Raw genomic sequence first — 24,327 nt, 5'->3', positions numbered from 1 at the left:
GGCATATATATAGACAGAATTTCTCTTTCCTTAGACAGAGAAGATTGATTGGTCCTCTTGGAGCTGTGTTCTGGGGCCTTCGTGTGAGGGGATCTGGCCTGTGGTCAGTGATGTCACAGAGGTGACTGCTTCCTCTTTATCAAGTGATGGAAAGGTCCTGGCCACAGGGGATGACTTTGGATATGTGAAGCTGTTTCGATACCCAGTTAAGGTAAGAGAGGAAACCGGCTCTCTATCTAACAGCAAACATATCGGATGATGCTTCCGGACTATTGCACCAGTTCAACAGTGCCACACAGATGTGCATCTTGTATTTAGTGGTTAGCTGCATCAAAGGAACTATTGTGCCGTACAGTTTTATTACCATGTTTATTAAGATGAATAATTCCCCATGGAGTTAGATTATAACAGTCAGTAGAACACTGTGACGAGTTACCCACATACTTTTAAAACGTATTTTGTGAAGTCATGCTTTAACCCCTTTCTATGATGGGTTCCCAGTCGTTCAGTTGTTGGGCTGTGCTGGATCTGGCTCATCAGTAAAACCTTTTGCAACAGCGTCAGTAAAAGTTATGTCCCGATTCATTTTCGGTTGCATCAATTGATTTTACAGTTGTATTATTATAGTATACTGTACTGGTTGTTATTATTATTATTATTATTATTATTATTATTATTATTATTATTATTATTATTATTATTATTATTAATCTGGGATGCATAGTTTTATCCAAATTGTTTATCAATATTTTTCTTTAGGGGAAATTTGGGAAGTTCAAGAGATATGTTGCTCACAGCACCCATGTAACTAACGTGCGGTGGACACATGACGATGCTCTGCTGGTGACTGCTGGGGGGGCAGACACCTCGCTGATGATCTGGACACATGAAGCGGAGGGACACAGAGACACCAGACAGTGTGACAGTGAGGAGTCAGACATAGAGTCGGAAAATGATGGAGGTAAGTGTCAACTCTGAGGCCAAGGCGTTACTGGAAGAAAACGTCCCAAAGGCATAATGTAAACAAATAAGAATGTTACAATGTCATGATGTGTGGAGAGGATCTGACTATCCTTGGAGGCACAGCCTGTAACTATGATACCCTTAACTTAAAAAAAAAAAAAGAAAATCCTTGAATTTACATTGAATAACATTGTTTTTTTTTTCATCAAACAAAACCTCCCGTAGAAAACAAGTGTTAGTGAAAGTGAGTTTATAACCATGCTGTACATTGTTGTACTTAATCTTTATCTTTTAAAGGTTATGACAGCGATGTGACAAGGGAAAATGAAATGAATTATACCATCAAGGCCTTATCAACAAATGTCCGGCAGATGTTGGGAATTAAACCCCATCTGCAACAAAAGGAGCCATCTGTGGATGAAAGGTACCTGGCGGAGTTGAGAACAATACAGAATGTATTTCACAGTATGGGTGTAAAAAGGTATTGTAGACCAGTAAGGTTCTCTCTGTCTGTGTGTGTGTGTGTGTGTGTGTGTGTGTGTGTTCAAACGAGTCTGTACTATCCATTAAATGATTCTGTTTGTATTTTGGTGGGATCTAAACTACACAGCACACACTAAAATCAGGGGTAACATAATTGGGCAGTCTAAATTTATCAAAAATAAAAGGGAATCCTTGGCAAAGCAGTAATCCCAGTTTACTGCGCAAACTCTCCATGGAAGTGATGTCCTCGATTTCCAACACTCCCTTGCATTTCAGTGGGTCTGCAAGTATACCACAATGCATGTCACTATGAAAAACTGCCATGAACGGTTTCCTACCTAATTTGATCAGATACATTCTATAAAATCTCAATACAATGAAGAACCTTTTAATACTCTTTCCCTTTCATTCCAATATCTTTCCTGCCAATAAATAAGCGAGGGGGTACATCAGATAGTCACAGCTGCAACTGAGAAAGTAATAGAAAAGTTACATTTTCTTTTACTGTTCTGTACAATTTCTCTTTTCTAATTGTTCCTGGTGCGCTTTCCTTTGCTTCCTATGAAGGCAGGGAGTAGTAAGGTAAGGTTACATTATAAAAATACAAATAAATGCATACTGTCATTTTCAATCACTACAATCATCATACATTTAAAAAATAGGTGTCCTTCTCTTCAGTCGATCCATCTTTCTGATGTCTTACCATTTTCGATATCTGTACCACGCATCACATATTCATGTGTGGCAAAATGGTCTTAAAGGCCCAACTGGGAACCAGTTTAAATAGCTTTTTAACTGGAGGGGGAGGGGGGGGGGGGGGTGTGATAAGTTTGTGCAATTATGGAATGTGGAGCAGTACAGCAGATCTCCTTGTGACCGTCCCTTTCAATTTGCTGGCACTCTGAAGATCTTCCTCAGTTTTACGATCCGCTCCTCATTCACACTATTCAGAATAGAGGGTTTTCACTGTACAGAATAGGGATGTCTGTTTGTTTTTTTCCCCCTCCATGTAAAAAGCTAGTGCAACTGATCCCAGTCTGTATACACTGCGACACAGTATATATTTAAAATAATACTTTTAACCACTGAATTTGCATTAAAAAAACTATTATCTCATGACGTATGTTCTTTATCATAATGTGTGATTGTTTTTGCACTCATAGACATTTGGAGTGCTTGAGAAACCCCCCTGCATTTTACCATTGTACTGTGGAAAGTTGGAATCTTTGCAATGGGCCAGTATAAAAACGACCACTAGGGGGCGTGCACTTGTTACAGCCCCTCTGAAACATGCAGGAGCAACGCATTGGATGGAATAATGAACATGCAATAAAAATATATTTAGCAAATTCAGAGAGTATATAAAGTATTTCTTTATAAAACGTATTAACTTTAACCTTGTGTTTTTTTTTTCTTATTATTTTTGTTACAGATGCATTTTTTAAGCATATAGACGTGCTACAGGGTATTGCTGATAGTTTATAAAAACATCAAGTAATCCTGATTTGAAACTTGAAATTTAGGGGGTAGTGGACTGCCTCCCTTCCTTTCTTAACCCGCCTGATAGTTTTGTATCTTGTGTCTCTGTTAAAGGAAAGGTTGTGTTTTGGTGTTATTTTGGAAGTGCTCTAAACAGCTTGACCGCATTACCCAGTAACTAACTTACTTCTCTTCTCTATTGCTTGCTGCTGAGAAGAGGATCCAGGTAATCATTTCCACATTTCTATTACATTTCACATCATTTACGCAAATTCATTCTGTGTACGTTATTATTATTTCCCACAGAAGCAATATATTAAGGAGATGATTACATTTACAATCATTTCAATTCATCCAAACGTCTAGAACATGCTGTAAAAGGTGGTTAAGATTGTTACCAAGGAATAACAGTTCATTACAATACAATTCAACCTGAACAACACATTAGTGGAAAGCTTTATTTTATATCACAAAATCAGGGTAGAATTTCTTGTCATTTGTCTTATGACACTGTATTGACGTTGTTTTTAATTAGTAACCATATTTTTTATAATTCATTTTTAAACGGGAGATACAGTTTAAAAAGATAAGCCTTCAATATACAGTAGCTTTTAGTCATTTTAATGTATTTATAGCTTTTTTTAAATATATTGTATTTTGACTATTTTACTTCATGGATAGTGTTGTACAGCTTACAAATGGCTACCCAATTGGTCAGTTAGGCCAGAATAAAAGATTTGAATAAAATCACTACCCTAATATTTTAGTCTTTAATTTTTACAATGCACCCCCTGGCATACTGTTTTATTAAAGGGATTGTCAAAGCCCTCCTGTTCACCGTGACGTGATTCCTAATGCATTTGAACAGAAACATACTGCTGCTAGGATTCTGTTTTCCAAGAAACAGACAATTGGCCAGTTTTGCTTTCCTCCAAGAAAGGATTTCAATGACGCCACTGAGTTAGAATGAAGATGTTACAGCATCGTGCAGTGTGGAACATGTAATTACAGGGGAATTCAATATTGTTCGCAAGGCAGCCTCCAGCAATATCGAATGTCTCGTTTAATAATACAAATTCCAGAGAAAGGAAGTGAATCCACAGAAGGGGGCAGTTATTGATTAGGCTGTCACTTCACATCAGTACAGGATGACATCACTTAGTGTCATGTCAAGGTGGAGTGAGCACAGCACTGGTGGTGCTGTTCTATATATTTACTACAATACAAAATACACGCTGAATTTGGCATGCACAGTAGCGGCACCATGTCTGCATTTAAATTCTACTAAAGCACCATTACAACATTTCTCGTTCATTCACTGGGAATGGGATATGCTAGTGACAGGTGTAAAGGAATATTGGGAACATATATTCTGTGAATATCTGTACACCCAGGGGAATGAACATGTGCCCCCTACACATGCTTGTTATTTATCCTATTCTTTTTATAATTTGTGCCTGTATAATGCTAGCGAATGCGAGCAATGTTTGCAGGCTGTTCTCCTGTATTATTGTAGGTGAGACTGGACATGTCAGAGGGGACTGGATGGTACAAGTTTAGAGCTAGGGTTAAGGTTTTAGTTGAAAATGCATGGGTATAGAGTTGTATACAAAGAAAGATCACTTTAATATAAAAAAATAAGGGGTACAAATATTCCTAGGGGGAACAAATATTTGGGGGAACATATATTCTCTGACACCAGAATGGTAAAAAAAAAAAAAAAAACCCTTTCACTTGTTGAAGCTGATTTGGTGATACACTATACAATATGCAGCATGAACATAATACCCATTACTGAAACATACCATACTTGTCTACTTTGTGCTTGCATGTCTCACGCTAAAGTTATTTTAGGTTAAATAAAGCTTGAGGGAGGATCTGAACTTTAGATTAAAGACTGCTGTGTTATCACTGCAACCAGAGCCTTGGGGAACAAAATTACTGAAGACTGGCTGTTTCATGGCTTATTACCATGTGTACAATTCATTCTGAATTCATTAAGAGTGTTTCTAGGCTCGGTGTGCCTTGGAAAAATATACATCTTTAGATAGGCCTTTATTTTGAAACCAGATCATGTTGCTTTGTGCATGAATGAACACTAATTCAAACATGTCCTGGACTGTGTTGAAGTGCTGGTGAAGGAAAAAAAGTAATTTACTGCATATTGGAGGAACCAGATGATGAATAACAGGACTAGGATGATGATCATTAGAATTTGGAAGCCATCCTGAAGATGGATGGTGTTCTTTATGAGCACCCCCATCTGGCTCCTCCACACGCCAAGTCTCATTTCTGTACAGTACAACTGTATGTTTTACTGGAACTATAGTAAAGATATAACAAGTACCTTTTAAAACTGCATGTGGACCAACACTGCTCATTAAACTTTTTATTGCTTTGCAATAATGCTCTTTTTTTTTCTACAGCACAAACTAATACAGTTCTGTATTTTTATACCTGTATATGTGACAATTTAACAAGTGTAAAGTCAATTCTTGCAAGAAATATAAGCAATGGACTTATACAAAAAATAGGTTTATTCAAGTCTTTTTCATGCTAAAGAATGTCTTCTAGCTGTAACCCCCGGATTCATTTGGAATTATGGTGCGCCTGTCCTTATAATAAAAAACTATAATACTGTGGGTCATAATGCAATGTGAACACTATCAGATATATTGTGTTGTTATTTGGCACCTTGTAGGATAGCCACTATGAGGATAGTGTCATCGTTATTAAGATGTAATCGTAGAGCTAACTGCCTGTTAAAGAGAGCCTAGCCTTGACGGTGCTAGTATGGAACGGGTGACAGACCAGCTTTTCTTATTCACAGTTCTCTGTTTCAGACCACCTGTAAGTAGGGCGCTGCCACAGCCTGAGAAACTGCAGACAAATAACGTGGGCAAAAAGAAGAGGCAGATTGAAGTGAGTATTACTGGGAGCTGTCGCAGTCAAAGCACAGTTTCCATTAAAAAATATATATTTCAAAGCTTTTCTGTAGTTGAAATCAGCAGAACCACACTAACTAATGCTTACCGTATTTTTACTGGATATTTCCAAGTGTTTAAATTAAAAGCAAGGTATTGTGTTGTGTAATAGAATAGCTAACATCATATATTTGATTGCTAGGATCTGGTCTTGGAACTTGTGTTTGGCTACCGAGGAAATGACTGTCGTAACAACGTCCACTATTTAAATGAAGGAGCTGACATCATTTACCACACAGCAGCTGTGGGGATTGTATTTAACCTTTCCACAGGTGAGGCACAATCACAACCCAATACATGTTTAACGTCAACCTTTTATACAATACATGTGTGGTCTTCATCTTTGATTTAAAAGAGTACGATTTCAAAAGAAGCTCTTTTCTTATGATTCCCTTTCCTGGTCTTTAATTGGTAATAGTGTCCGCTCTACATGGAAGATAGAACACAGTTATTATCATGTTGCATTGACCTTGCAATCTGAAGCCCCAGTTTGACTTGGTTGTACATGTGTTTTTATCCTCCAGCTGCTCAGAGCTTTTACACGGAGCATACTGATGACATTCTGTGCCTGACTATAAATCAACATCCAAAATTCCCTAATGTGGTGGCAACTGGCCAAGTAGGTATGTTTGTGACAAAATGAACTGTAAATGACACTTAACATTCAACATGGTTTTATTGCGTTAGTTTGTATTGTATTAATTATCTGTGGTTTCCCCTAGTGTGCTTTGAAGCATTACATTATCATAATTTCTCCATGACTGAATTTAATAGATATGCTTCAGTTACTTTTTCAGTGAAGAGATTTTATACATAGAGCTTTCTTTCTTTTGGTAGCAAACTCTGCAATTGAAGAAAAATGTAGACAAAGAAGAACACAGTTCAATTTTGCTAATTATTTCGGAATGTATTGGCTGGTTCTTAGAATGATGAAATTGACATTTAGGAACTGAACAAAAATGCATATTCATCTTCAATGGTCCTTTCTTTACTTTTCAGGAGACTCTGCAGACATGTCAGGTACTGTATATTTATGGGGTTTAAATTGTGCTTAACAATGATGTGTGTTATGCATTGTGTCTTTAATTGTATTGTGCAATCAGTGAACACCTTCATGGGGTTTCCATCTCCCTTGCTAGAGCCGTGGAAAGTTATAAACACTTGCTGTAACATGGACTTAGACTGAAGCAGTCTACTACAATGCAGTCTGACAAAAGACGTATGTTTTGGTTTATAATACAGTAAATGGCCTTGCTTTCACACTGTACCTCACAACTGGATTGCTTGACAGATCTTTGATATATAATGTAAGCCCAGCAAGCACTACAAGGTTACATCACCATATCATTTAACCTGTTCTTATATGTATGGTCTTTGCTTGAGTACACTCCTGAGCGACCAGTGACTTTGTGCTTGTGATCAGTATTGTCACCTACTGGTTCACAGTCAGAATGCAAGTGTGTCCTTGTATGTGCAATAGGGCCCGATTTTACAAAACTTTTTCAAGTGTTGTTAAAACGTCCTGCTCTCCTTTGTTAGTCACTTCACCATCTATTCATGTGTGGGACGCCATGAACAAGCAGACCCTGTCAGTGCTGCGCTGCTTCCACTCCCAGGGAGTCTGTTCAGTCAGCTTCAGCGCCACAGGGAAGCTCCTGCTGTCTGTGGGACTCGATCTAGAGCACACCATTACTATCTGGAAGTGGCAAGAAGGTACATGTTCATTTTCATCACCCTGATGGCAGGCATTTTACAGACTCCCGATTTAGCACTAGTCTCTTTCCAAATTTTTTTTTTTAGACCAGACGATAACATTGTTTTGCATTTGAATGCCCAGGTAACTTAGATTACTTTACACAATGATTATTCCAGTAAATAAATAAAATTGAGTATTTTGAATCCTTTAATTTACAAAGATACAATACAACAATACTATAATGCTTTTTCATTTACTAATATATACATAAAACACTTCCAAAAACTACAAGAGTGATCAGAAGGGCCTTTTTTATAATGAAGGCTCTTAACAGAGCAATCTGTCAAATGACATACAAAATACTAAACGCTGAATGAGTTTAATACTGGATTGAGAGCTTTCAAAAAAGAAACTCTTCTTGTTTAATGTAATATCTGTAGACATGTTAATTGCTAATATGGGCTACTGTATTGAACTGAGCTATTCATTATTTGTAAAAGTTTATCCTGTGGTTTCAGGCCCTATTTATTTCTGTTTTTCAAGGAGCCAAAATTGCAAGCAGGGCTGGCCATACCCAGCGTGTATTTGTGGCAGAATTTAGACCAGACTCTGACACCCAGTTTGTGTCAGTGGGTATAAAACACGTTCGCTTCTGGACACTGGCAGGGAGGGCTCTTCTCAGTAAAAAAGGCGTACTGAGCTCCGTTGAAGATGCCAGGATGCAAACCATGCTCTCTGTAGCATTTGGAGCTGTAAGTTCATGATAATTCCTATTTTTTTTTGCAGTTTTTCAAAATCACCCCCCTCTTTTAAGCCCTACAGAGTTCCTACAGTAGGCCGTGACACATTTTGCAGTTTTATGCAAAATTCTATTACACTTTAAAATTATGTATTAGCGTTACATTCATAAGAATAAGAAAATATGATCGGAGATACTAATTTGAATGTTTTGTATTTGTGCCAGTATGGATTCAATGATTGACGGGAATATCTTTTTTTAATTGATGATGTTAATTCATAGACTTAGAGATACATACTGGATACTTTGGCAAATCGTATTTAAGGCGTTATACTGAAGACTTTAGCCTTCAAATGCAGTGGATAATTTTTTATGAAATAAACTGCTTTCGAACGGATTGGTTTATATACAAGTATTGCTAATGCAAACACCAGCAATGGAAGAGTAATATGTGAGCATAACGTTTTGTATACTTTAAACCTGTTCAAGATGTTAATCTTGTGAGCAGTAACATTGGTACTCAAGGCTTACATTTCAGTTGAAATGTGCTGTATTGATGCTGCAGTTATATGGTCCAGTTACTGGTTGGGTGAATGGACTCTGAATATCCTTGATTAATGAATAGGGCACTTCTACATTAAACTCTACCATTTGTTTTGTTCCGAGGTGAATCCTATGTTTCTTCCTGCTAGTGGTTTTGAGTAATCCTTCAGCCTGGCATGCTTGCAGGGATCCTTACAAATACCCAACAGTGCTGTAGTAAAGATTGCAAGCACAGAATCAAAGCCCCTTCTTTACTACGCCTGGGTAAATCCTCTGCACATGATGTCATTGCAAAACTCCTCTGTGCAGAGAGCCATAGCCAAGGGGAGGCTGGAACCAGTTTACTGTAGGTGAATCCATACTCAGTCTAAGAAAGGGCTAACAAGAGCTTCAAATATATGTCTACCTTGATACTGTATATTTTGCTCATGTTAGAACACTGCTCTATCCAGTTTTGAGAGTAGACTCATTAAAATGCAATACTGTTCATCCCAGGAGTAAAAACTACTTTGGGGATAGTTGGTGTTTTTTAGTAAGACTGTTTGTTGCCAAGAATTAATGGCATCCATTTCCGTGTCTAATTCAGTGTATTGGTGGTTGTTTTTAAAAAATTGCCCAATTTTAATATAACAAAAATAAAATCAACGGATGTGGCTCTTTGTAGGAGAACTTTTTCCATCACACTTTACAGTTTTTTTTTTATTACCTTAGTATCTCAGCATGGTTTAAATAAAAACAAGGAAGATTATGAACTGTTGCACTTTTTCTGTTTTATCTTATTCACTAGATTAGTGCAGGTCTGTTTTCTTTTCAGAATAACTTGACATTTACAGGTACCATAAGTGGAGATGTGTGTGTTTGGAAGGAACACATTCTAATTCGAATTGTGGCCAAAGCCCACACAGGCCCAGTGTTCACCATGTATACCACTCTGAGAGATGGGCTGATAGTAACTGGAGGCAAAGAGAGGCCGTAAGTAGATCCTCGGAATTTAACATCTTCTACTTCCACTTCCACTTCCTTTCTCATTAAAATACTGATCAGCAGCAATGTATGAAATACTGCAGTGTTTTTAAGGGATTACTGCTAGGCACCGCCTGGTGGCCACATGTTGTAATTGTTCTGCATGTTAAATGAAAATGTGATGCCATCTGCATTATATTTAATTTAAAATAAAATGTGATTGTGAGGGATCGTGTGGCATTTCTCACGTTCCATTTCTTTATAAACATCCTTTATTTAAAGTAAAATGATTCTCAGTATTTGCTTTTGCTCATTGCTGTTATGGAAGGTCAAAGGATGGCGGTGCTTTAAAACTGTGGGACCAGGAGTTAAAGCGCTGCCGAGCTTTCAGACTGGAGACTGGCCAGATCATAGACTGTGTTCGCTCAGTCTGCAGAGGGAAAGTAAGTGACTGACTTCTCGCTTTCACTTTGAAATGAAAAGCAGTGCAGTGTCCGGTGAGCTTGATTTCCATTATAAAATAACTGCACACACACAAGCAGCCAGCTTTCCTCTTCTAACGGGAACAATGCAGAATGCCTGGGAAGCAGTTCCAAATAGTTTTAGATTAATAATAATAGTCCCTTGTGAAATAATATATTTTTTTGTGTGAAAGGTTAACTGGTGGCTAGTATCAAATGCATACTAAAAAATATATACTTTTAGGGAAAAATCCTTGTTGGAACAAGAAATGCAGAGATCATTGAGGTGGGGGAGAAGAACGCAGCGTGTAACATTTTGGTTAGTGGCCATATGGACGGCCCGATCTGGGGACTGGGCACTCACCCGTCCAGGGATGTCTTCCTGTCTGCTGCAGAGGACGGGACTGTTAGACTGTGGGACATTCCTGAAAAGGTTAGCATTTGGAGCTATATATGTGTGTGTGTGTATATGTATATATATATATATATATATATATATATATATATATATATATATATGTATATATATATATATATATATAATTGTATCAATTAAATAATGAATGTTCTCTTTTTATATAGATTAAAATTAAGTAAGTTAACAAGTACTTTTTGGAGGATTGTTATGCTCTGTTGAGTATAAACTTTGTGCGTAACAATTTTTTATTTGTAATGTTTAAATGGCCTATTCCTTCTTAATTATTTTTTTTTAACTTGCTAAAACAGAAGATGCTCAACAAAGTGAACCTGGGACATGCTGCGCGCACTGTGAGCTACAGCCCTGAAGGAGATATGGTGGCAATTGGCATGAAAAACGGAGAGTTTATTATATTGCTTGTCGCATCACTCAAGATTTGGGGGAAAAAGAGAGACCGGAGGTCTTCAATTCAAGACATAAGGTTGGAGAATTGTTTTTCTAATAATCTAATGTTGTAAAATAAAAATAAAGTACCATTTGTTTTCATGCATGTCTGTGTAAAAGTCTGGTCTGTTAGTAATTTTATTGTTTGGAATTTGTATTTTATTTTATTAGGATAATGTATGTGTGCCATTTATTATTTTTAATATTCAGCCTGCTGTGTTGCTGCTTAAACATATATTTCTGTCTTATCTTGAAGGTTTAGTCCAAGTTGTCGCTACCTTGCTGTGGGCTCTAATGAGAATGCTGTGGATTTTTATGACCTTACTTTGGGTCCGGCCCTGAACAGGATTAACTGTTGCAGAGACATTCCACATTTCGTGATGCAGATGGATTTTTCAGCAGACAGCAATTTTATTCAGGTATATTTTTACTGATATATATATATATATTTTACTATATATATATATATATATATATATATATATATATATATATATATATAGTAAGTAGGTAAGTAGGCTAGTAATTGTAATCTATTGGCCTCCTTTAAAAAAAAAAAAGTCTGTTCTATACAAGCTAACTGTAAACAGCTAATTTATGTGATTTGCCTACGTTCGTATTTACTTGAAAGGTATCGACTGGAGCCTACAAACGACTAGTATATGAGGTGCCTTCAGGAAAGCAAGTTACAGATCAGATGGTAATTGACAGAACTACATGGGCCACATGGACAAGGTAGGTTTTTTTTATGAAAAATGGAAAATAATTTTTGTTTCTCTTTTTATTGTTGCTTTCTAATTACCGGTATTTTATTTTGTAACGCCAAGCTTCCAATAAAGGTTTATATTTTTTATATTGCTACATCCTTTACATTCAGAAAGCATAATCATTGGTGCTAAAAATTTGAGGTTTCTGCAATACAAATTAACAGCAATATTTTAATAGGTAATGATGCAGTTGATATTAATGCGATTATACACTGCAATTTAATTTTGTAAGTGTTATGAAGACATTCCAGTGTGCTAAATCTTAACTGAATCAGTAATTTTGCTCAGTGACAGGCTGTGTCTCTTTGCAACCTTTACTAGTGTGTGTTTATCCAAACTGTATCCTGCAACCACTCCACAGAATGGCTGGGCTCCGCAGTGTACATTGAGGTGTTTCTGTTTGTTTTCTCTTCTACAGTGTCCTCGGAGATGAGGTGGTTGGAATCTGGTCTCGCACCACAGACAAAGCCGATGTAACCTGTGCCTGTGTCTCCCATTCTGGCCTCAACGTCGTCACAGGCGATGACTTTGGAATGGTAAAGCTGTTTGACTTTCCATGTCCAGAAAAGTTTGTAAGTATAAAATGTGTTTGATACCCTGGTTGTGTTTTATGTGAATTGTGTAGATTGCTGTAACACAGTAATAGCAGCAGAGCAGTTTGATGTATCCAACATGACTGCAAGCAAATAAGTGACATCTCCATCCCATAATGTTTACATTAGTTTATCATGATGGCTTAAAGTAGAGAGTAGATTTTCTGTACATTTGTTTTATTTTAAGTTTATTTTAGGTATCAAGTTAATGCAAGTACAAAATACTTCTGAGTAATGCTGTAACACTATCAGTAGTTAGAATATACAAATTCAATTTGTTTTTGTTAGCAAAATGAGTGTATTTATTATTATACTTTTACATTTAACATTCAGAGGTCACCAGTCAACCGAACATCCCATTGCTATGTCATTCTAACTGCTATTACTGGATACAGTTCTCTGCATCTGTAAAATTCAGTCTTTACAAATATGTTTTATCTTTCAACAGGCTAAACATAAAAGGTTTCTTGGTCACGCTGCACATTTAACAAATATACGTTTTACTAGCGGAGACCGCTATGTTATCAGCGCTGGAGGGGATGATCGGAGGTAAAATTTACTCGAAGCTGCTTTAACACGTCAATAACAAAATATTGGGAAACCATACATGTATTGATGGGGTTCAGAAGCTAACAAATAAACACAAATTACTTTAATAAATTTTTTTTTAAAAACTACTACTATTTCCTTATTTCAAGCACCATTTAACCAAACCAAAAGCACAATCAAGCACCACATTGTTACAAAGATAAACATACAACTGATAACGTATAATTTGACCTTATTTATTTCTTAGTTCATAAATGATAAAAGTAGCATCTTTCAGGAAATGCACCCCCTCAGTTTGCTGTGCTTATTTAAAGTTATGGAACATGTGAGAAATGTATTTTAAAACATGAAAACACTATTGTTTCCTTTTCTTCAGCCTGTTTGTATGGAGATGTGTGCACGCTCCTCACTGAAGCAGTGTCGATGCTACAGGAAGCAGGGGCTGCATGGGAAATGTCTGCACGACAGAATTGCAAGTCGAAGTCCCCTTGGTGAACTGCATGTATCAAGAAGGCAAAACAGCAATCAGGCAGCTCGTAATTTTAATGACTAGACACCCTCACTGCCCAATAAAATACATTTTCAGTTAACAAATAGATAGAAAAGTGTGTGCAGATCTTTAAGACTGAGTGTCATTTTTGCTATAGCATATTTGAGAATGCTTTCAGGACCTTGTTTCTGTGGAATCAAAGACGCATAAGATCCAAAATGTTCCACAGGTAGACTTTTACCCAGGATAGCTATAGGGAAAATCATTTGTCAATAATAAATTAAATATGGCTTAATGATCCCTTATTTTGCCACAGGAAACCAACCTGGATGGCTAGCTGCCTTTTCATGCAATCTTATCTTTTTAATTATTATTATTGTTGTTTTTTTATATTTAGAATTAAGTGGAATATATATATATATTTTTTAGCCAGTGAGTCACAATTAAAAATAATGCCATGTGTAATATGCTTAGCAAACATGACTAGCCTTAAACTTTTTTGTGAACTTCTGTAAGATTGATGTGAAGTTTTTTGGTTTGTGTTGTATTTTGTTTGTTTTCTATATTTTTGTTTTTTGCTTCTGAGTGTTATAAATGAAAAGCATTATCCTGTGGCCTTGTTCCTGAATGTACCATCCGAGTAATATTCTGGATGTCAGCATGCCAAAGCATACTATGCACTATATACCTGTACCAATCACTGTGGTTACCCCAACAGTTTGGTTAACATTGTACTTGTGCCGTTTACCGTTTTGACCCAACACATCCTTAAAAGTACTGAACTTCACATATGTGATCCTGTAATGTGTAATGCAGCATTTGGCTTGTACAGTGAACCTGTATGTATGTTTGTGTGTGCGTGCATGGCTTGAAACAACATCATTGGACAATCCTTCTCAAACAAGAAAAGGAAGTTAGGAACCCAACGTTCTACTGTTTTGTTTGTTCTAGGATCACTATTTTAAAGTGTGCTGCTAAAACATTTTCTTAATCAGATTATCAAAATGTTAAGAAACTACAAAGTATTGTATTGTAACTTTTTTTTAAAAAACCTATCTTTGTAAACATAAGGAGCAGATGCATTGCTCCAAAAGAATGTTAAGCAAATTACAGACTTATTAAAACTGGCAATATGCAAAAAAAAAAATGTTCTTCCTTATTTTAGGATTCATTTTGTACATTTGTTTCATAGTTGCAAGTGTTAATGAATATTATAGCTTTCCTGATTTATCAGTGGAAATATCATTTGTAAAAATGTTTTTTTGTATATTTTTGTGAAATGTTTCTTAAAACAAACTTTAATAAAAAAGAAAAAAAAGAAAACTGATAAGGATGATATTTCAGTCGTTTTACTACACGATAACACATTAATAACATGTCTCACGTTTATCCTAAAAAACTTTTTATAAAAAGCAAAAAAAAGAAATCAAAATGACCTAATGCAAGTAGTAATGCTAATGTAAAGTATTTTGTCCTACTTGTTCACACTTTACTGGAACAATTTTCCCTGACTGTCAGAGTTTTATCATGTCAAACTTGATTTGACATCTATCTTGATAATCCACAAATCAACAAAATCATTAAGCACCACTGTTTTATTACAGCAATGGCCCCCCAGTTTAAAAGGAAAATTGGTATTAAGTTTACAACATGCCAGTTTTAGTTTTTTCAATGTTCACATTGGAGTTGTCAACTGAACAATTTAAAAAATAAAAAAAAAGTTTACAGAAACTGCTACTCTAATGTTAGTTTACAAAAAGAAAGCATTCACAGTTTACAAGCCATTTAAACAACACAACCATTTTTTTTTTTGTAACCAAAAGTAAATTAGTCAAACTGGACTCCTCAGTACTTGAGCAGAGGTGTCTAGTTGTGGGATTTCATTATCCTTGGGGATCCTTCTGTGAAAGTTAACTAAAGGGGAGACAATTATTAATTAACAACTTATCAAGAAAAAATAATTCTTTATAACAAAAAGGTTTGTAAATTACATTGTGCCTTGACAGTAGCAATATTTTAAAATAACTTTTAAATAAGATATTTTGCAAACATGTTAAAAGTAATCTGTAAACTAACAAAACATTCTAATATATTTTTGGGTTACCTCAATTTGGCAACAATTAAATTACAGCTAAACACATGTTACAGGAGTTTATGGATTCAAGTGACAAACTACTTGGTTTTTATTTATTATTTTTTAAGTAATAAAAATGAATTACCTGTTTTGCGCTCTTGTCCATTTAAGAGCGTGTCGTGGAGGTAATGAAACCGTTGGATGATAGAAACTGCAGTCAGGTCTCTTACACTGCGTGGTAAATCTGCAAGGCTTTAAATACAGTTTATTTTTTATTTTTTTTAGCAAATGCAATAGATGTGTACTTCTTTAATAAAAAAATAAATAAAACTAAAAACATTTTTAAAAACAAGCTGTATTTCTTCATAGTAACTGGAGTAGACTGACAATGAAGCCTGTGTCTAATCAGCCTTTTAAAAGTAACATCATGATTGTAAAGCAAAGGTTTTTTTTTTTTTTATTTTTTTTTTAATTTTTACTTACTTTAGGGTGATAAAATTGGCAGTCCATACTCTTGCACTCTGGAAAGAAATGACATACATTGCCAGATACTGACGGTGCTGTTTGGAGACAAAAATAATACACCAGATGCTATTTAAATAGTGGATGAAATGCACATTAACAAGATATCCAAACCTTCCCCTTCTTGCCCCAATCCCTATACACCCACTCACTGTAAGCTTGTGTGAGATCTCAACATTACTGGCAGATCCGGAATTAGTGCGGAATACATGCTAGCCTAGAACCCAGATAATTAGGGCTGCATTTTACATCTTACCTGGTGCTTTAGCTGGCGGTGCTGGATGTTTTCGTCCAGTGTGAGTGAATGGACAGTTCGGCTTGGTGCACTTTGCATCATATTTACAGTTTGGATGAATAAACAAACACTTCTCTCCAAACTTGCAGTTGGGAAATGTCCTGGAAGTGATTAAATAAATAAAATGTTACTTTTGATATGGTCTGTGAAACAGTTCATTTTAATGGAACTTGACTGAAAGAATCATAAAATCCAGCTGTGAATCAAGTATGAGACAATGAGCCCTGCCCTACCCCCACCTCTAGAACTTTTTCATGAATATCAGAAAGTATACACATGCATGAACAGGTTGAAAGTTAAAGAAAGCCAGTTGACCTCAATACGGCATCCAATGCTATGCTTTTTCTTAAGACTTACTTGCATAATGTTTTTGGGTGATGGTATGGGCAATCATCTCCACTTTTACAGGCAGGCCAGAACTTGCAACGCTCCAGTACTTTCTGACGTTTTACAGGACCATGATCTACTTCCGCCTCATCTGCAAAAAAAAAAAAAAAGAGGGGGTGGCAAAAACCAACGACTGTTTCACACTATATAGAATAATTATTACTTTAACTATCTTTTGCTTATCAAAGACAAATGATCATGTTAGAGATATATGGAGTAAGAGATATTGCTCAACTTCAATTATGACCATGTAAAAATAGAAAAAAGCTTAAACTTACCATCAGAGTAATCGACCGGTAATTCCCCTGCTAGTCTCTGCTGTGGCATAAGCTTGTGTTTCTTTTCCAATTGGCCGTGTGGAACACTGGTCTTGGTTGTTTTCATCTTTTCCTTCAAAACAGTTTCCGCTTCTTCTTGATCAGGTGTGAATCCTGGTGGGCTGGGCACCCCATCCAACGTAACAATAAATTTAGGACTGGAAGATCTCTGAGACTCATGTGCCTCTCTACTGTACAAATCAAAGAAAAAAGTTACTTTTATCATTTAATTAAAACTGCCTTGGTGGTCCAGTGGTTAAGAAAGGGGCTTGTTACGAGGAGGTTCCTGGTTCAATCCCAGCTCAGCCACTGACTCACTGTGTCAGTCACTGAACCTCCGTGCTCCGTCCTTCTGATGAGATGTAAAACCGAGGTCCTATTGCTTTTTTACTATGACTTTAACAAGACACAACTGAACTTGTTACCTATACACACACTGTGGCGAATAAATCTCTACTGCTATGCAATAGGAGTCTTATTTCCATCCCTGTATTGTAAGTGACTCTACAGCAGCATTGTTCACGCCCTAGTCTCATGTTTTATCACATCAAAATCTGGAGCCACCAATTAATTTAACTAATTTAATTCAAACCTATTTTTAAAATTCTGAAATCCAGACCTTTCTACAATTTGGAACTGTTCTTTTTTTCTGTCCAGAACCTTCAGTTACCATGCACCATATATATATATTTTAAACCTTTCCACCTATGTGCATACCTTGTCTGTACCAAACGTGCCGGCAGTGCGGGTACCCTCTCCGCGTGTTGTGCTCCGAGTCTGCTTTTAAGGGTCCTCACTTCATCCAACACGGCTCTCTTTAGGATAAATGACCGAGTGTCATCAGGCTTCCTGTCTGCCATTTCACCCACTTCTGTTAAAATAAAAAGTAACACAACACTTATAGGGGGAATAGAAGGAGTTAACCATTCAGGCACATTATTATTCAGCCAAAAGTTAAAACCAAATAAAAAAAAAATGTTCAGGCAAAAAAAAAGTGTCACTGAAGCAGGCTCAAGAGTAAGAGTAAATTATATAACACACACAATCCCCCAGTTTTAATATATACAGAGGAATTGTTGAAGTGCTTTGTGAAAAACAGCACTAAAATGGTTTTGTAACACAAAAGTGAGACAAAGAGAAAACTAACCTTGAAGACTACTTAAGGTTTCTTCTGGTGCATCAAGCTGAAGACGGGAGACCAGTGATCTTGACTGAACTAAAAAAGAACAATTAAAATTATACTTAATCTGTAAAAGCCAATAGAAGACACACCGCCTGCTTCTTTTCCAATACATATTTCCATTATATGGTAAAAGGTCTAACCTGGCAGTCTCTGCAAGCCTGTCTCTTCTGAAGCCTCCACATGAAGCCTGGGATCTAGATGGTGAAGGTTCTCTTGCACATGTTGGGTTACAGCATTGGTTTCCTCACTAGTCATGCGTGTTCTGGGGGCAACAGGAACCATCTGTCTCTGGGACACTGGAAAAACAATGAGTAATAACACTTAGCAGTGGTTAAAAGTAGCATTCCCTTGGGTTGATGGTCCTCAGGTTTCATCTTCAGGACAGGCACACTGAGCCTATGCACCAGGACAGAAAGTAAACCTAACTCGGCTAGGACAAAATAAAATTAAAAAAATGTCTGAGTTTGTAACAAAAGACCCACAGTAATAAACACGCTTTTTCTACATTGGCCTGTACTACACAAGATAATTATATTGCATAAACTAAACCAATTAAAATAATGTAAGTAATGTATGGTTTTTATAAAATTTAAATTACCTGGAGGGTAACTGGTTGTCTTGGACACAGATTCCTGAGCTTCAGAAATTGCTTTTAATATCAAATTTCTATTAGCTTGCTTCGAAGGTGGCAATGAGGGTCTGAAACACAAGAATAGAAAAATTAGATTATAATTGAATACTTTTTGTTTTTCACAAGTTGAGTCGGTAGATATGCAAGTGAAATCCAAGCCATATCAGTCATGGAAGAACACATGGCCACTTTATATGGGGTATATCTTGATTGAATACTGCACCTAAACCTTATGCTTATCCAATTACATACATATCATATATTGTACCTTCGTTCAGGTTTGGAGGGCACAGAGACACTGCTTGAGAGACTGCCAGTCCTGCTAACGTAACTCTCCTCATCCTCCTCCTCCTCCTCCTCTTCCTCTTCTCTCACTTCCTCAATGTCCTGGCCTTCACTCCCAGATTTACCTACTTTCACCACCGAACTGATAACTGGCACTTTTCGCTTTCTGGATGCTTCTTCCTTCAAGAAGAGAGTAACAACTTGCTATTACAACATATTCATTTAAAAAAAGGAAGATCACCTAACTAATAGCCACAGAAACAAACAGCACTATGCGATGCAAAAAATATCTTGAATTTATACTCACTTCTCTACTAACTCTGTCAACATTTGGCTTGGTAGATCTGCTAATGTAGTTTTCTGCAAGTCTGTTGAACGTCCCAGAGGCACTTTCTGTGGACCTGAGGATCTCAACAGGTCTGTGACCAAACACACTGCTCTCATCTGTTCGGTTAGAAGAGTGTGAGCTGTTATCTGAAGTCATTAGCGAGTGTTGGCTGCTTCCTGGAGGCTTGTAAAGCTCTGCCGAAGGTCGAGTCGAACTGTAGGTTACAGTAACTAAAGGCTTCTTTCTGGCTGCTGAGGAGGATGCAGCATCTGGTACAATGTTCAGATCTTCATCAATGAGGTCATCATCAGGTTCAGGTTTAATATCAATCACGGCCTCTGCAGACGAAAGCTCCATTAGGGGCTTCACTGTTGACATTAATCGAGGAACATTCCTTTCTGATGAGGATCTTCTGTTTTAGAGAGGAGAAAAATAAAAATACTTATGAGTGACTGTTCAAAGGACTAAGCATACTTCAAAACTTGTATACATTTATTTGCTACTAACTGTTTATGAATAAAGTACAGTACACAAATAAACACTATAGGTTTATTGCTTAATATAGCTGCTATTGTGCTTAACCAAACCTTGTATTATTGCAATACATTTTTTTTTCATGAGAACATTCCACAACCAGTTTCATACAAAATGCGAATCATAGTTTTTTCTATAACTCGTTCAATACAAAAATGACATATTTCATCATGTGTCGTAGTAACAAAATATTCAGACTTTCTTACCCTCCGCTGGAAATGATGTGCTCCTGTGATGAGCTTGTAGAAACCCTGAAGTCGTGTCTTTCTGATCGTGAGCTAGAGACTGCTAGTGCACGAGCCTCGTCTCCTCTCCGTTCATTGTGCCCACTAGCTGTCAATCTGCTTTTTCTTGACAGTGACAATGTGCTGGAGTCTGTGTACATAGGCTGGGGCTTTTCATTCAGGGGTTCTGTCAAGTAAAAAGTTCAAAATGTTAACTATCAAGCAGAGTCCTCAAAAGCTGTTTTCCGACAGCGGATTCATGCTTAGATATTACATTGTGTACCTATGGTTACTTGCATCTATAGTAAATGATTTGTTTTCAATAGGTGTACTATTATTATTATTTATTTCTTAGCAGACGCCCTTATCCAGGGCGACTTAAAATTGTTACAAGATATCACATTATTTTTACATACAAATTAACCATTTATAAAGTTGGGTTTTAACTGGAGCAATCTAGGTAAAGTACCTTGCTCAAGGGTACAGCAGCAGTGTCCCCCACCTGGGACTGAACCCACAACCCTCCAGTCAAGAGTCCAGAGTGCTAACCACTACTCCACACTGCTATTATATAATGGTATGCTGGTTATAGTCTCTTTTTTCATTTTTCTTAAAGTAAAATACATTAGTAGGTACTAACCAACAGCAACAGAACGCAGTTTTTCTAGCACGTCGTGTAACCTGAAAAAAAAACAAAAAAACAACTTAGAAACATTATTAAATGTGACTGATAATCTGGTTTGATTATCAATTAAATGCCTCGTTCTTACCATATAGTAAATTTTACAGTATTGTTGCCCAGAAAGAGAGAAAGGTCGTCAGTCATCTGTTGGGCATTCTTTTTGTTAGCAACCATCACCATGATGTAATCAGGTAGCTCTTCATCTAGTAAAAAGAAATACAAATATCTGAATGTTACACTCGTTTTAAGTAGAATGGTCATGCATCATTCTTTTAATGTCTATTTCTTCCCATTTTACACACTATAACTAAGAAATATGCATGGCTGTCTTCACAGCAATTACAATATACAGTAGTGATATTAATTCTGGTGCACTCTCATCCAGGAGATGAGATTATATGTAGGCAATGTGTGTTTGTTTGCTTTACTTACCCACATAGGCACCCAGTTCTTGTAATTTCCCCTTAATAGCAGCCTGCAAAAATGGAATTGGAGACAAAACAAATGTCCATTGACCGACAAATGTTGTTGGGGTTACATGTTTGCAGTAAAACATTTGTTTTTCGCTGCCTTGACTTACGCATTTAAAATACGACTTAGGTCAATGATCGATTTAACAAAGCCAGTCATCATATACCCCCAACCCTCCAGGAAAAGTCCATACACAACAAAAGTAAGTACAGACACCGTCCTGATATATCGTGAAAACTTATACGGTCATGGTAAATAGTCGTGGCTAGTTAATTATACCCCCCCCCCCCAATAATAAAAGACATAAACAAAATATCCGTGTTGTGGACCCCAGTTTTTATAATTCAGCTGGTAAATGTTTCAATTAACACTGAACACCAACAATCTAAACAAAATGAGTTAGACTAACAAACTCACTTTATATTCAGCAACATGTTCAGTAAGCTCCATATAAATATTACTACCATTACGATAACCTGGCACACGCATAACTGTATAAACAAGGCCCGCCGTAAGCTCGTTATTTTCTACATAATTTCAAAATAAAGCAAAAGCAAACAAACCTTACCCTTATTTTCTTACTGATCTCCGTCCCTATCTCCATTATTATAAAAGTATCTCAATTGTATTTGCAATTGCTTTTGTTTTTAAAAATGTTTTGTCTTCAAGCAAGACAGTAAAACTACAAGCCGCCGCACTGCATGATGGGGTCATAAATGTGCAACCAATCTCCAATTAACACAGCGACGCTTTCTGGAAAGAAAAAAAAAGCGAACATTTAACTCCTTAAACTGTGACAGTATGGAGATACTGTGAATAACTTCCAACTTCCAGGCTAAGTGGCCGCTCTAGGGTTTTTATTTTAACTTTGGCAATGTTTGATCTAATATATTGAAAGTAAATAATAAAGTGCATTACTGTATCTTACTGTCTTTGTAATTTAATTTTTTACACAGCAATGGAATTTCCTCTGTTATAGGTATTGCATTTAAATTGCTTTGTTTAGCACTTAAAGTACAGTATAGTTATTAGACAGTAGCAATTCAATTATCAAATTTCGAGATTCTCAATTCACAAAAAAATATGTATTTTATTGCTGATTACTGTTGCAAATCTAGTCCCTTTTCTGCCTAAGAAACTGCATCTTCTCTCTTTGATTTTCACTTTCCATCTTTCTCTTTTTTCTATCCTCCAGTGTCCGATCTGCAAACCGGGCCCTTCCTGTATGAAAACATCACATATCAATATTTCTATTTATTAAGTGGTTACATCATAGAATATATATATTTTTTCTCTCAACATATTTAATTTCTTACCATTGAATATGACATTCTGTATATAATTGTTTTCTATTGCAGTTTCTGCTTGGATCATTAGTGTGCCATGAGACTATGACAGATGAAGTGCCTTAAATATCCTATATTTTGACTGCGCAATAAATGAAGCCCACTCCGTCACACAGAAGATTTCACAAAGAATCCGTTTTTCTGACCTTTGTTTGGAAGCTGCCATGATTGCAGAAACGGAAATTTTATTCTGAATTAATTATTACGTATGGTAAATAGTAATCCAAGTAGGCAAACCCTTTACCTGTCGGTTTAAAGCATGCTAAAAGAGACATTTGGAAATACAACTAGTTGGAGAAACCTAAAAGGGATCGACCCCGCCCACCAGTAATTCGAGTCCTGACCTTTGTCTCTTTTGCTGAAGAAAAAAAAACATATTTTTATCAATGTGATGTTTTTCTTCTATTAAACTAATAGCAGTGATAAAGTAAAATACCTTGTAGCTATCACAGGTATGCAACATATCTTAAATAGGAGTACCCCATTGTCTTTTTTTCTTTAACCTTTGCAGGATCAAATATTACTTCTTTAATACATTTACACAGAAATCAAATAAGGGGTCACCAAAAAACAAAACAAACAAACAAACGTTACGACTAAATCAGGACGTGATTTATTATTTTTATTATTATTTTTTTGTAATTGGTTTAAACTATTTGCATCATACAACTATCAATGTACTTTTTAAAAATAAATTAAATAGGCACATGGAGACCTGAAAGAATTGTATTTAATTATTGCTAAAACATAAAATGTATACTAAAAGAAATAATTTTTTTTTTTTAAAACTGAAACATTTTTACAACATGAATTTCATGAAATTAACTAGTTCACAAACTATTTTGTTTTGTTCACTTCGGTGAACTGAAAGTGAATACTGTATAGGCTTATTTCAATAGAAAATAGGTTTCCAAATACCATATTTTACAGCGCCTCCTACTGTTGTGATCTACTCTTTTTTTTTCAAACTTTCGTTCAAACCACGACACGCTTCAGTACTGCGTTGTAAACATGACACGCTGGTGTACACGCGAAGCAAAGTCGTTTGCACGCAGATAGACAGATATCATGGATGAAGAGAACAATTCCAACACAATAAAATGGTATCTGTATGAGCCGATAATGTTAGACTTCCCTAATTGAACCTCTTAGGCAGCGAGACGGTGATGGTTCTGACGAGGACCGGACCGGACGAAATGAGAGTCACAAAGGTTCTGGGGACACTGGGACCAGTCTTCCAAAAATATATTTCCAGTAGTGTTGCAAAAATATAGTTCCTGTACATGCAAATAATGAAAAATTGTATAAACACCCCTTTCATCTTGACCAGTATTTTCAGTATTAGGGACAGTTGTGCCACAAAGCGTCCTAGAAGACTTCTAATAATATTCACGAAAAGGAATCTTCAAATTTTGTCCTAGTACTTTTGAAACTCTTAAACACAACAATATCAATTGTTTTTTTTGTTTTTTTTTA

General features: G+C 36.3%; 2 protein-coding genes across 10 annotated transcripts in view; one reads left to right on the top strand and one right to left on the bottom strand.

Moving 5' to 3' along the window:
* LOC117963883 (echinoderm microtubule-associated protein-like 5) overlaps nucleotides 1-13,954 on the top strand; it is a 51,999-nt gene extending 38,045 nt beyond the window's left edge. For 3 of the 8 annotated variants that reach the window (XM_058991805.1, XM_058991807.1, XM_058991808.1), the window contains 18 exons: nucleotides 35-211; nucleotides 760-961; nucleotides 1,261-1,387; nucleotides 5,769-5,847; nucleotides 6,052-6,181; nucleotides 6,434-6,532; nucleotides 6,909-6,929; nucleotides 7,449-7,622; nucleotides 8,149-8,357; nucleotides 9,702-9,859; nucleotides 10,179-10,293; nucleotides 10,556-10,744; nucleotides 11,038-11,210; nucleotides 11,430-11,592; nucleotides 11,805-11,908; nucleotides 12,359-12,512; nucleotides 12,982-13,082; nucleotides 13,459-13,954. In XM_058991805.1, the coding sequence (XP_058847788.1) occupies nucleotides 35-211; nucleotides 760-961; nucleotides 1,261-1,387; nucleotides 5,769-5,847; nucleotides 6,052-6,181; nucleotides 6,434-6,532; nucleotides 6,909-6,929; nucleotides 7,449-7,622; nucleotides 8,149-8,357; nucleotides 9,702-9,859; nucleotides 10,179-10,293; nucleotides 10,556-10,744; nucleotides 11,038-11,210; nucleotides 11,430-11,592; nucleotides 11,805-11,908; nucleotides 12,359-12,512; nucleotides 12,982-13,082; nucleotides 13,459-13,495 (2,412 nt within the window). In that variant the 3' untranslated portion in view covers nucleotides 13,496-13,954. Of the gene's footprint in view, nucleotides 1-34; nucleotides 212-759; nucleotides 962-1,260; nucleotides 1,388-2,013; nucleotides 2,244-5,755; nucleotides 5,848-6,051; nucleotides 6,182-6,433; nucleotides 6,533-6,908; nucleotides 6,930-7,448; nucleotides 7,623-8,148; nucleotides 8,358-9,701; nucleotides 9,860-10,178; nucleotides 10,294-10,555; nucleotides 10,745-11,037; nucleotides 11,211-11,429; nucleotides 11,593-11,804; nucleotides 11,909-12,358; nucleotides 12,513-12,981; nucleotides 13,083-13,458 lie in introns of those variants that run through there. The other 5 variants (XM_058991806.1, XM_058991809.1, XM_058991811.1 and 2 more) reach the window with 5 other exon arrangements.
* Nucleotides 13,955-15,152: 1,198 nt separating this feature from the next.
* Nucleotides 15,153-22,249, bottom strand: LOC117422218 (zinc finger CCCH domain-containing protein 14-like). Of its 2 annotated transcripts, none has more exons than XM_058991814.1 (17): nucleotides 22,074-22,249; nucleotides 21,467-21,509; nucleotides 21,123-21,237; nucleotides 20,993-21,033; nucleotides 20,335-20,539; nucleotides 19,574-20,006; nucleotides 19,250-19,446; nucleotides 18,949-19,049; nucleotides 18,491-18,646; nucleotides 18,315-18,383; nucleotides 17,885-18,038; nucleotides 17,129-17,355; nucleotides 16,821-16,941; nucleotides 16,425-16,564; nucleotides 16,130-16,206; nucleotides 15,792-15,898; nucleotides 15,153-15,486 (listed from the first exon to the last, which is right to left on the bottom strand). In XM_058991814.1, exons 1-17 carry the CDS (start codon nucleotides 22,107-22,109, stop codon nucleotides 15,483-15,485), a joined length of 2,226 nt encoding a protein of 741 aa, XP_058847797.1. In that variant the 5' UTR covers nucleotides 22,110-22,249; the 3' UTR covers nucleotides 15,153-15,482. The 2 variants fall into 2 exon arrangements, with proteins under 2 accessions (XP_058847797.1, XP_058847796.1); XM_058991813.1 differs by having other exon boundaries at nucleotides 17,129-17,358; nucleotides 22,074-22,248.
* Nucleotides 22,250-24,327: the final 2,078 nt, after the last annotated feature.

The sequence above is a fragment of the Acipenser ruthenus genome, chromosome 18, assembly GCF_902713425.1.
Source record: "Acipenser ruthenus chromosome 18, fAciRut3.2 maternal haplotype, whole genome shotgun sequence".
In the NCBI taxonomy this organism is placed as follows: domain Eukaryota; kingdom Metazoa; phylum Chordata; class Actinopteri; order Acipenseriformes; family Acipenseridae; genus Acipenser; species Acipenser ruthenus.
Note: the sequence above shows the minus strand (reverse complement) of the source record. Positions and strands in the feature narration are given on the sequence as shown.